This window comes from Pholis gunnellus, assembly GCF_910591455.1.
Source record: "Pholis gunnellus genome assembly, chromosome: 18".
Lineage (NCBI taxonomy): Eukaryota > Metazoa > Chordata > Actinopteri > Perciformes > Pholidae > Pholis > Pholis gunnellus.
Genome location: NC_136545.1, coordinates 6,578,281 through 6,591,775, shown reverse-complemented (window position 1 = coordinate 6,591,775; position 13,495 = coordinate 6,578,281). Strand labels below are relative to the sequence as shown.

The following is a 13,495-nucleotide window of genomic DNA, read 5'->3' as shown; positions in this document are numbered from 1 at the left end:
CTATCGGTGTTAGTGGTAATAGTATTATTATTATATGCAGCATTATAGTAAATCCAGAAAACACAATCAGTCTTGCTCGGCTGAAATGACCCATTGTGTAATGCAGTGATTATTACAATTACAAGAAGGCTTTATTTCCTCACTGCTTGTCTCAGAGTGTGAAGGCGTGACTCGAGGGTTGTTGGCTGGGCCAGCTGTAAAATATGTGTATTCCTCTATCTGTGTGTGTGCGTACATGTTTCAACCCAGTCAGGGTGCTCGTAGTGGTGTGAGCGGTTGTGACAGCCTGCTAATGTACAGTACGTGTGTTATTGAGTTATTTTAGTCACAGAGTCACAGCAGGGTTTGATTAAGATGAGCAGCGCTGGTAACAGCTTTCTACATGAAGGCTGTGTGGCTGCCTTTGTGTGTGTGTGTGTGTGTGTGTGTGTGTGTGTGTGTGTGTGTGTGTGTGTGTGTGTGTGTTTTACCTTGTAAATTATGTCTTGTGGGGACATCATTTTGATAACAAAGACACCTTGTGGGGACATGCCTTACACTTTTGGAGACAAAATGCACGTCCCCTTAACGTCAATCACTACATTATAGGGAGAAGACTTGGTTTAAAGTTAGGGTAAGAGTTAAGATTAGGATTAGGCTCGTAGCTGGTTAGGAATAGGTTAAATCTCCAGGAAATTAATGTAAGTATTTGTAATGTCCCCGACAAGTCATAAAAACACGACTGTGTGTGTGTGTATGTGTGTGTATGAATGAGTGAGTCATAAGCAGGTAATGCTGGATAAAGACAGTTTTGTGGGCCATTTGTTTGAGTATGTTTGCATGTTGGTTTAATGTGTTGCGTCCTTTATTTGGCTGTACATTCACATGAGCTCAGGGTTTGCACGGTATAACATTGTTTCTTTCTCCCTTTAAGAGGTTAATTCTCTCTGCTGAGATTTTGCCTTTCAATACACGATAATACCCATCACGCTTCTTCAAAATATTCATGCCTATTTCTATAAATCTGTTCCCAAAGTTGATGGCGTTTTGCAAGATGACATTTATTTTGAGTTTCTGCTCAGGAAGTCATTACTCCACTATATCTTTTCTGAGCAAATAGTTGTTTGCCGCTATATATCACATGGAGAACCTTTAAAATAAAGACCAATTAAAGAAATAGTTTTTTTTAAATAAGAAAACCTGATAATGAGCCCTAATTATTTCCAATGTATTCCATTAGGAACTGCACCCAGTAGAAGAAAATAGAGACCTGAGATGTTCCCATATGGTCTGAGGACGCGGAGTCCGGCTGACATAGCACCTGTCAGTAGGAAGGAAAGGGCCACATTTCACTGGAGTGACACCAGAGGCATGTTGGCTGTGCAATCTGGCTCTGCGAATCATCGTTAAAACTTGGCACGGCTTGTGATCGTGGCACTATCCCTCATGAAACTCTGGGCGCACAAGGCATCTGTTGTACTCAGCACATTTATTCTTTTCCTCTGATCCCCATCTGCTGACATGTGTGCCAGCACATCCTTTAAACAAACTCTCAGCACCCTCCATGTACTCTGGTACCTCATCCCTCTGTCGCTCCGTAATCCCTGGAAACTTACGCACAAAGTTGGAACACATCTTGATAAGTTAAACCACAGCCACACTAAGCTGACCAAACTTGAAATCTTTCACAAATTCACTGCAGAGCACATCTTAATCAAATGTCCAAGTTCATTTTTGCACATAAGTCAGTCATATCCTGTATGTTAAAATGGCTGAAAACACGTATCTGTGTTAGTAACATAGGGATGAGATTCGTCACACTGAGGTGTGCACGTAAAGACCAATAAGCATCCTGGTCTGACTCAGACCCTTTAGGCCAGTGTGGTCCACAGAGTGCTGGCAGCTGTAGATGCAGCTGTGGTGCAGAGCGTGCACCAGTAGGTTTGACAAGTATGCTCCACTGGTTTCAATGAAAGATGAAGTGTGAGTACAACAGAGATCTAGAGCAAACACGAACACAAAAAAGTCACAAAAATGATTTAGAGCCGACTGTGACCTGTTGGGTATCAACGGGACGTCCTAATCTGAGGCTGACCTGTCTTGCTGTGTTTTTTTTCAATATAGGAGGAACTTAGCAAAACTGACAAAACCTTTCCATGCAAAACCTGAACATTGTCAAGTCCGTTGTCATGAAGATTGAAGCCTTGATTTATTTTCTTAATCTTTCCCCTTGTCATGAACTTTATACATATTTTGTACATTGAATATTATTCAAGTTTATATTCATATTTATATTTGTCAATCCACCTCATGCCTACCAGCTCGGTCCCTCACACCCCTTCAGTGTTCTTCTGTCTATTCGATAGCTGATAGTAAAAAGATGTCATGGACTGAGGGGAGAGAGACTCGTAATGACATGCAACAAAGGTGCCCGGCCAGATGTGCACTAGGGATTTTACTGATAATGGTCTGCGCCTTATCTTCTAGGCCACCTGGGCCCCCCCGAGACTAGAAACATCTGCACAGTTTTGTTATCCCAGTCACTGCGATATGGTACAACTTTTTGTCTCTTAGTCAAGCTTGGATGTAATTATCTTGTCCAACATGCAAATTTCATTGCTTTTGATGTTGCAGATGTGACAGTGTGACTGTGGTTCTTGAGTTGTGTATGTTGTACCATCTTGTAGTACAGTGAACAGAGAACAATTCAAATCAAACGAGAACCCATCAATAACACATGTTTTTTTACGTTTCGTGAAGTAACTGTAGGGGAAAGAGGGGTATCTGACAAATAGATAACTTCCAGATGTTCTGAGTGGAGAAGACAAGCTGTGATATCGGCTGCTGGCTAGGTGCCTCAGCTGCGATAACAGTGGCGCTCTGTCGGAGCATGCAGCTGAAAAGTGAGCCAAGCCACAGAGCAAAGCTCTAAATTCACCCGTCCATCTTTGTACCGGCTTTCACCCGTGGACACAAGCTTTGTGCAATGATTGACAGAATGAGGTTGCAGCCACACTCTGCATGACACGGTTGGGAGGTCAATGGTCTCCACTGAGAGGAACCAGTTGAGGTGGGTGGGGCACCTGGTAGGATGTCCCTGGGTGTTTCCCTTTGGACGTGTTACCAGCATGACTGATGGCTGACTGTTAGGAGGTCACATTAGATCAGCGTGAGGCAGCTGGAGAAAGTGGCAGGGGAAAAGGACCTTTTGGCTGCTTTGCTGTCCCTGCTGCAGACCTGACCCACATACAACTTGTTAGCATTTGGGGAAACCGGAATTATTATCGTGGCTTAAGTGGCATCGAGCTACTTTTTTAAATCTTTTCAATACTTCAGTTACTTTGAGATCTGTTTATTCATCCGCCCATCAAATAGACACTTTAGTTGAAGTAAAAGTCACCTGAAGTTGTAAATATGCATATCCAAACTCATTCCATGTCTCTCTTTATTTCTCTATCGGTCAGGTGAGAAAGCAGTAGACTGGCCTTGTGGTCTGGAGCCTCCGGCCAGGATGTGTCCCAACGGGACCCAGTGCAGAGAGTACTGGACTGGACCCAACTTTGGCATCACCAACTTTGACAACATCCTGTTTGCCGTGCTTACTGTGTTCCAGTGTATCACCATGGAGGGCTGGGTGGACATCCTCTACAGCGTGAGTCTTTATGCGCTTAAGATTTCGGAATGTTGTATAAGCTTTATTTCTTGCAGTCTGTGTGTTCTTCATCAACATCTTCTCTGTTATCACCTTCGCTCAGCTATATTTCACTCCCTATTGGCAGGGCTAAAGGATTTCATGCTTGTTGGTGTGTTTGTTAGTTGACTTGTCTTCAAACACTTTGGTCCAGAGTATCATACCTATTGGTAGCGAGATTAGTATGGTTATTCATGGTCCTCAGATGATGATTCTTTTAGATTATGATGCCAAATCAAAGTGATCACATTTTCACCTGGACCAACACGCTACGAAAATGTGTCTTGAAAAAAATAAGGACTGGATTTATTGAAATTAGTTGTGGATTAGTTGTTGATAGTCATGCTTTTCCGAGGATGAACCCCACTGTATGAAATTATCTGAAAACCCCCATGTTCCTCAGAGGATGAACCCTTTTTTATTGGACACCTCATGAGCTGTCTTCTGCCGTAGGCAATTGCCAGGATATCTATTTATATAATAAGCAGATTGCCATTAATGTGTTTATTGTTATGCTCCCATGGAGATAAACGATGCTGATTAAATGATCCAATGGCTCTTACTCTAGCAACACTCTCAGGACACACTTAATGTTAGCCCTACCGCTGGAGGTTATAGGTTAGACTAACAGAATAATATTCTATTTTTCATCCATCACTTCAATATTTTTGGGTGTAATGAGCATTTCAGCCTTCGGGAACCACTAAGGGTGGTTTGAACTCATAACACCATGAATAATTCATTCAGTGAAGGATTTTGTTGAGCATACACACTCTTTTTCCATCATGTGCTTAACATTCATATAAAGACACACATTCACACCTGGGAGCTGCCAACCGCAAAACTGTGACCATGGAGCGGCTCCCCTGGAGCATTTTGAGGATCGGTTAGTCATATTCATTAATTTGACTCTATCAGGTTTTCCACACTGGTTCATAAATTTAAACATCGCTTATGTACATTAACATTATTTACAAAAAAAAACTGTATAGGAGGAACAAAGACACAGACAGCGGTATCAAATGTGCAATTCAATCATAGGAGAGCGACAGTTAGTAGGTTTTCAGTCTCCAATTAAAAATCTAAAAGGTTTTTGCTTCTCGGATTGGACAATGAAAAATATTCAACAGCAGTGTAGAATGGTAAGAAAATGCAAGAAATGGATGGAAATATAAATCTTGGCATCATATACATAAAAATGGAAATATATATACAGTTCAGTTAGATAGTCGCCAATAGGGAGCATGCACAATTAAAAAAAAGCAATGGTGCTAAGACAGAGCACCATTGCAATATGCAAACTAAGAAACATTAATTACAGCATTAAGGTGTGTTCAGACTTAATGGGAAGTGAGGCTGCTTGAGTGAATATAAAGCGCGTGGAGGCAAAGAGCTGCTGATTTAGGCATCTTATCCTGAGGCCGATGTGATCTCATCCATACCCATCATATTTTGCCACTTGGGCAGGAGCTGCCGAGGCAGCCTTTGGTGTAGTGTCTTGACACAAAAGTTTTGCGCGTGGCAGTTAATGTTGTAACACATTGTTAACGTTGTGAAATGGTGGCGGTTAATGTTGTAACACATTGTTAACGTTGTGAAATGGTGGCGGTTAGTTTTACGCATTACAACTTAGGGTTAGAAAAAACTTCATGGTTTGGCTTAATATACTGTAAGTACGCTTGTAACGTAACTTAAGCTTCAGACGTACCGTTCTGTGGCTCAGTGACGTAGCGTCAAATATGGTCTTTTAAAATAACTCATTTGTTTTCACAAATAAACACCTGTAACTTTGTGTGTTTTTTTGTTTGAACAATTATGAACCACAGCCTTGCATTATATTATAAAGTAGAGAATGGGAGGAAACATTGAAAGAGAAGGTGACCAGATTTAGTTTTACAACCTCGACACAAAGCAGAGATGTTACCATGTAGCTTGAGTCTTAGACAACTGGGTCAGCGGGACGCCACCCCCCCGAGCTGAGTCCTTTAGTACTTTTCCCTCTGTCACCGACCCAAACAGTTTTGTTATCTAAATGCCAGCACCTCTCTGTTTTTTTAGGTCAGCTAAAAGCATGATAGTGCCTTTTTGAAAATACACAATTCAAGAACACAAAAAGGAAAACAAGAATCCCTAAAGGATAAGCGACGTCCAACCAGGCAGAACTAAAAAGTGTCTGGGCTAATACCACAGTGGCTGGATGCCTTCGTGCTTCATCTGTTTGTTTTTTACCAAGCGATGTATGCAAAATTACACATAAGTTTCCATCAAGACAAAAGAAATCCCCAGTGTTTACAGAGTGATAGTGTGAAGAAAGGCCGGCTCTGGCACATTGAGATGGTTTTAATAAGGAAAAGGAGAACAGAAGAGAATGAAGTAGTAGTTAAACTCATTTCAAAAACACTTTGTGTATGACTTCAGATTAGCCTACATTTACACACTGATGGTAGAAGCTGCAATACAAGGTGCCAACCTGCCCATCTAATCTAAATGCTCAATACACACACACTCAATTGGTAGTGGCCCAAGAAGGTGATCCAGCATTGCATTAAGAAGACAAATGGACAAATAAGGTAAAAGCTTTCTTTTAACATCAGATTCTTTCATTTATTTTTTTCACAGGTTGCTGTGTAATATTCAACACACAAATTGTACCTTACACCACCTTCACAGGAGGTGTAGCTGGAGCAGCAGCTTCAGTCCTCCGTCTGTGTCTACGCAGGATGCGTTCAGGCACCGTATTGACACTCGCTAAAAATATGTTTTCGGACGTGGTTACGCATGTACAGCGAAAGTGATGTGCGAGCTGTTGTTGCAGCCTGTGTAGGCAACCTGTCTTGATTGAAGTGGGTGTACATCTGGTCCACCAGACGGGCGTGAGACGTGTGGCTAAAGAGGGTCTGTTTATATTTGGCAAAAGACATATGTAAAAAGTGACAAGCTTATTGTTTCATCAAGAAGTCCCTTAGCTGGGACCTAATTTGAAGAAGAAATTAACCAAAAGACAAAGATCTCTGTGTGGACAGTTTTGTTTAGGGACATTACCATTAGCTGTGGAATATGATCAATTATTCTGGATACATTTCAATTTGCAAATCTTTACTTGTTGCACTATTTGCATATGTACTTCTTATGTATCTTCCTTTGTTTACCCTCTACCTTTATCTTCTTCTTTACCTCCCTAAATGCCTCTCCGTTTCCTTTGCCTGTCCCTTCTCCCTCTACTTCATCTTTTGTTCCTTCCCCAGGAGATGGCAGATAACTGTCACTGCATTGTGAGCCATTTGCAGAGCCATCTTTCCCCCTCCTTCGTCTTCTTGCTCTTCATCCTTGTCTCGCTCCAAACATCTCCCGTAGCTTTTTCTGGCTCATTATCCTAAGCGATGCCGACCCACGCTGCTGTGATCCGAAAATGCCTTTTCTCTCAGTCGGTGCTTTTTCTTTGTATTTCAGTCTTTTTCTTCTGGTGGTGCTCAGGGTCATTCCTTTTGATCCAACAGTTATTTTTACCACAGTACGCGTACTGTACTTCTCCATGCCCACCTATTCAACCAGGTACTTCTCTATGTACTGCTTCATTTCACATTCCAGTCCTCTCCTTTCTTCTCTTGGCCTTTTCCTTTGCCTTTGCCGTAGTTTTCTAAATCGCCTTGTAGAGACCATTCATACGTCCCGTTGAGGCAAACAAGACACATTTTGGGACTGTTTTGATTTGCCTGATTGCTGCTCTTGCAGTGAAGGTTTTACTTCACCGCACACAGACGGTGTTGAGCTCATTGGAGAGTGTTTTAACAGAAGTTTAATACCTTGCTGACCATCCGTCTGTTGAAACCTTTGGTTGCTCACTCACTGTGTCTGTGAGACATCAGCCTACAGGCTTGTGTGTGTGTAACAAATGCCAGTGAGCCATTACAGGAACCGCGGCCGTAGAGAACACGGGTTTGTGACTGGCTGACAGGTGTGAATGCTCAGGACACCTCAAACTGAAATCCAGTCGACAGTTGAACCACTGGTCTAAATCCATGAGGACAGTATATCTGAGCATTTTCTACAGTTGCTATTGCAAACATTTTATGCTGCTTGTCAATGGTGAGAAAGTCCTAGCCATGGGGTTTAAATTAGCCGGATAATTCCCTCTGAGTGAGAGGTCTTGTGTTTTGTTTTTCCCTAACCAAACCTATTCATACGTAAGCAATGGGACAAGATTTTGACATCGGAAGCATTCTGCTTTCTGTTTATAGTCTGAGTAGTCGGAATCAGGCTTTCGTTGAATGCAGGTAAACAGTCCGTGCGGAGAGCAGGAGAGGCAGGACACATTAGCCGAAATGCAATCTGGGAACCCACCTAGTCTGACGATGATTATGTTTTTTATTCAAAACTGGCTATTTGAGAAACATTCCGGTCGGACACGTCATTTCTCAACTCCAACTCAAGTTGCTAATTGGAGTATCAATAAAGAGTGGCGCATGGAAAAGGAAGTCTTGGCCCGCATATCCACTGACTTATCCATCGTCAAACCAAGAGCTGATGGGTCTTAAAATATGAGTGCAGAGAATGTTATGGACGGGGACATACAATCTGGTAAAGTGTGTCATTGCAGAGGTGATATTAAATGGTAGTTATTGTTTTTTTTTCATAGTAGTCCTTGTTCCTTGAAGTGATGACACATTTTGTTGACTCATCTTGATTGACAGTACTGTTAGCACCTCGTAAAGTACCTGGAACTCATCATTTTGAGCAAGGACAAACTGTCCTGCAAAGAATGTGGACAACAAAGGAAATAAAAGGAGAAACCACGGCGACCTTATTTAGTGGAAAAGAGCCATAGGTGTATTTGTGTCAATGCAGTGGAGCGTGCATGCCATGTGTGCATTAATATCCTGAGCATACAAATGTATATTCACTCTTGGTACAGAAGCAGGGCAGGGTGGGGGGGTCGTGGTTGAAGTCTAAAACACCATGAGGCCACAATAGCATCCAGGGGCTCTATTCTGCGGATTATATACTTTCCTGTAACCCAGCATTAACCCCGCAGATTGATGACTACGCTCCCTCTGCCCAGAGGGGGATTGCACAGACCTTTCTCTCTAATGGTGCAAAAGAAAATGCAGAGTACATCTCCCCGTCATTACCACCCTGCCCCCGCTTCTTCTTTCCTTATTGCTTCCTCCCTGCCCTCCATCCCCTTCCCCCTCTGTCTTCCCTCATAACTTTGCCACGTCCCGGGATCCTGTGGTCTCCCAGCAGCTGCTGTCTGCCCTGTTATCCTTCAACTGGAGAGAGTGGTGACAATGAGGCCACATTCAGACCACATTCAGACCGACAATATGCCTCTCATGGTGTGAGCGTGTCAGTTACAAGTGAAAAGATGAACTACAAGCCAGGAAGTCCAGTTTGCAAAGCCGAATCAGACAGGAAGACACTATCATCTTAAACGAATATTTTATATTTGAAAAACTGCTCAGAGACTTGAGAAGATGCTTTTATGTGCATGACGCAAACTCAGTTTCACAGAAAACCTCTCAGATTAAACTGGTCAGTTGAATTACTGTTCTGTGATGTGCAGACATATTTGACAACTTGAGAATAAAAATATGATGCATGCTTGTCCCATTTATATATTATCCCATCATGAACCTTTAATACTATTACTCAAATCAACAACATTTTCATTTTCAAATAGTCCTGGTTGTCTGGAAAGAAATGCGATACATCCATATTTGAAGCCAACGGGAGATTTTGAAAGGCTGTTAAAGTTTTTGGCCTTAGACTGAATTATTAAAACTGGCCTTCATGTTTCATAATTAATAATGTCACCAGGACCTGTGGCAATATGCCCCCTGCATTTATTAAATACAGTGCTGTTTTTGCCTCATTAATGCTAATGTGTCGTGGGCTGCAAAACGAACTGGGATTCAAATTCTGTGGTATACGTTGGATGCACAACTTTCATTAGAATAAATGGGTTCAAGTAGTTATCTGAAGCGGAGGCAGCTCCGAGGTGGCCTCACTAAACTGACAGGAGCGTCCTCTAAGTGTATCCTGACTCCTAGCAACAGTCAGTGACAGTCATGAGTTTATTTGACCTGCAAACACAACCTGTCCGTAAACTTAACCAAGTAGTTGCCTAAATCAAAATGTAACTACTGAGGTCAGGAAATGCTCATATCATATAAATAGTTCCTGTAACCATCATGTCCAGTACGCTAATTTGGAAGGCATTAATAAATAAGCCGTTTTGTGGATTAGGTATGGAGACTTTTTGGTTGTTGGGTGTCGTTCCCAAACAGCATCGACACAGTAAACGTCTCCTTGGAGTTTACTTTTTATGCTGAGGAAGACGAGGAGACAGCATGTCCTGGTACATGATGTCATACAAGTCTTCACACCCAGTGAGAGCCTGGGTACGAGAGAATGCCACCAAACGGAACCTTCTCGAATCACAAAAGGAGCCGAGGAAGAGAAGAGGGAGCGCAAATGAGGAGAGATTTCAGCTTATGCTAATGATCATAATGTTGCCAGCCGCCGCAGAGCTTTTGACTCGAGCTAAATATCCTCCCATCAGTGTCGTCTTTAGACGCTTAACCACATGGTGGATGTTGCAGATATGCAACTGCGGAACGTTGGAGGCCAGATTATGGTGGAATACGCATCCAGAAGTTCACGCAGAGAAAGATACTGAGCATTTTCCTTCCAAATTATTCTCTCATTTGCTGGATTTTCCTTCATATTCCCTTCCTCCCCTGCATACACTAAATCATTCCTGCCTTAATAGGAATTAGTGTTCAAGGTGAACACTGAATATTGTTGTCAGTGCACTATTGTTTTTGACATTCGCACACAATAAATGATCTGAATGGCCTCTGGCTGGAAACAGAACATGCCATTATCATTCATCTGTCTAAGGAGCAGAACATGTTCACCTTCATTTTCACCTTCAGATCCTATTTTAGATATTGCTGTCATGTTATCACCAGTCGGCAGCAACTAGATCAGATCTGACTTGTTAAAGGTACAGTGTGTAGAATCTAGGGGGCCGAAATGGCTATTGGCAGAAATTGAATAGAATATTAATTCTATACGATATGAAGTTTTGTTTCCTTTAGTGTATAATCACCTGAAAATAAGAATCGTTGTGTTTTTGTTACCTTAGAATGAGTCTATATGTCTACATAGGGAGCGGATCCTCTTCATGGAGGTCGTGTTGCACCGCCATGTTTCTACAGTAGCCCAAAGCGGACAAACACTGGCTCTAGAGAGCGCCATTGGCGTTTTGGCATCTGCCGCTGTAGTTCTGCTACACGCTTGGCACACTGGTGAAGATTCGGTTGGTTTGGTAGGATAAAGAAATATTTGGTTTTGGATTAAAAACTACGTGATTAAAGTAAGGGGGTGATGATGATGATGATGATGATCACCACCATCATCATCATCATTTTGGTAGGAAACAGTAAGCAGTCAGTGGTTTCTCTTGTCAATGTTTGACTTTTGTTTTAACCCAACTATCCTGAACTTCTTCCCATGAGGTTTCTCAATGACAATAACAACAGGCTACTCCTGCCTTTGGTCTCCACAGACAGCAGCCACAGCTCACACGGCTCTAGACGTCCTCGTCGGGTGAATGTAAACAAATGACAAGTGCTGTTGTTTTTCTTGTGAGGGCTCATAAAAGTATTAGGAGAAAAGCTCAATTATTCTGAGATTATGCCTCATTCATTCCAATACTCTGCCAGTACATATACCAAAAAAAGGTTCACACTTAACCCCGTCAAACATGAGCACATGAGTCTGGTGGCTTCCTGCACGCAAGAATGGCAAAAAACAATTCTTTGATATAATATCAAATTAAATACTTCTTGGACCTAAGTGTAATACTTTACTTTTCTGATAGTTGTGTATAGGTATTATTCTTTTCACCAGCAAATTTGACTGTGTGTATGTTCCTACGGGCCAAACAAAATTCAATAAGCTAAAATGCAGTGAGTTGGGCCTATTTATGTACAATTTCTCTGAAGAAACTTTGATAAATCTCAAAACACAAGACACAAGTACCATCTTGAAATGCCCATCTGTGTCCACTCCGCTCTTTTTGAGCAGAAAAGCCATGACGGCGGTCCACAAAAGACGCCTAAGGCTTGCACTGATTCACACTATGAATGCTGCTGTAGTCAGCGGGGAAGTGGCACCGTTGTAGCAGCAGCAGCAGGATGCGTGGGTGGTTTCTCAGCGTTGATAATGTGGCTTCAATCTTCGCTTCATGCCTCATGATTTTGTTACACTTCCTCTGTCTCTCCTGGCAATCCAACGACTGCCATCAAATTCGACGCGGCCCTAATTACCTCTGCTGTGTCATGTTCAGTCACTTCACATCGTGTTTGCTCTCATTTGTTAGAATAAAATCTTTTTCGAGTCCCTAAAAATCATTTCTCAATTAGCTGATTGCTGTAAGTGATGGGATCAGAGCACATTTTTAAATAACGTTAGTTAATATTGATTGGAATCTTGCATTGTTTTATTAAGATCTGTATGTGAGTTTGTGAAGTTGAATGTGTGTTTGTGTGTGTGTGTCTGTGTGTGTGTGTGACATGCGAGGGGTCACAGGTACCTTTTCCTCTCACATCATTAGAGCCGGTAGAGTCACAGAGGCAGGTGCACCTTGACCTTGTCAGGGCGACATCTTGTGCTTGTCAAATCCTCGTAAAAATAGAGCGGTGCAGATGAGACAGTCCTCGCTGTGTGTGATTCTTTGAACCTCAGCGGTGGAACTGTAGCTAACTCGAGTATCAAAATCACTTATTTGGAGACGTATTAGTGTCCACCGGATACATTTGAGTTCTGTTATGCTCCTCTTTGTTCACAAACTGCTCTCTCACTTTGTCTGTCAGCTGTTTGGTGCTGGGCAGATAGTGTAAGCTGAAGGCAGGTTACCATTGAGGTAAAGGCCTCAAAATATATAGTCTGAATACCAGACTTCAGCCTGTAAGACTCATACTCCTTCAACAGTTTGTTTGTATGCAAATGAGATATTCTTCAAGCCTCAAGCCTGTGGCTCAGGCCCCTGTTTAAAAATGGCTTGCCCAAAATGAGTGTATGCAAACCATATCACAACATCTGAACATTACCTGTGCACAGACTCGTACTAATACAGTAAAGCAGAGCAAAGTTGGAGAGGTTTTAGTGGAGGCATGTTATGGTGGAATATTCAAATTGTCCATTTGGGTACATTTTGGTACCATATGTGCCGTTTGAATTAAAACATTATATAATGTCATTATGTAATGTCACTGATGTCACTGTAGGTTTTAATTACATCTAAATACAGCTGTTTTTTTTTTTTTTACTTTGGTTTGAAAAAATATATATATCAATCAGACCTTTATACATGTTCCCATTCAAAGAAAACCATCACCTATTGGTCTATTTTACCAGCTTATGACTGTATTGAAGGCATATGCCTTTAGAATGAGTGCAGAACCATGATTCATCCACCAGATGGACAGACATAGACCATGTTTTTACATGGAAGGCTGAGGATCGGCCATCCGAGTGTAAATGCTCCTCCATGCAATGTAAATGGCCCCACTATACGCTCATGTACTCTTAGAGTGTTTTCGTTGTGTGCTCATTTAGTTGCCTGGTGTTGGAATTGTCTTCGCTTTAGGTAAAAATGGCTAGCATGAGTTTTTAGCCGAGCTCCTTCCCGTTATGTGTGTGTGCAGGATGTTAAAACATGTTGCTACACGTTTCAATGTGTCCTGGTCTGGTGTATGTTGCGATGCTGTAGTTGTTCAAGCCTTGAAGTCAAGCAGGCTGAGTAAATATTACTAA

At 42.0% G+C, this 13,495-nt stretch overlaps 1 protein-coding gene across 1 annotated transcript in view; it reads left to right on the top strand.

Moving 5' to 3' along the window:
- The window catches only part of cacna1bb (calcium channel, voltage-dependent, N type, alpha 1B subunit, b), a gene marked incomplete at both ends in the record, with an annotated part of 140,032 nt that overhangs the window by 48,213 nt on the left and 78,324 nt on the right, over positions 1 to 13,495 (top strand). The window contains one exon of the mRNA XM_079178483.1: positions 3,444 to 3,631. Coding sequence (XP_079034609.1) covers positions 3,444 to 3,631 — 188 coding nt within the window. The remainder of the gene's footprint in view (positions 1 to 3,443; positions 3,632 to 13,495) is intronic.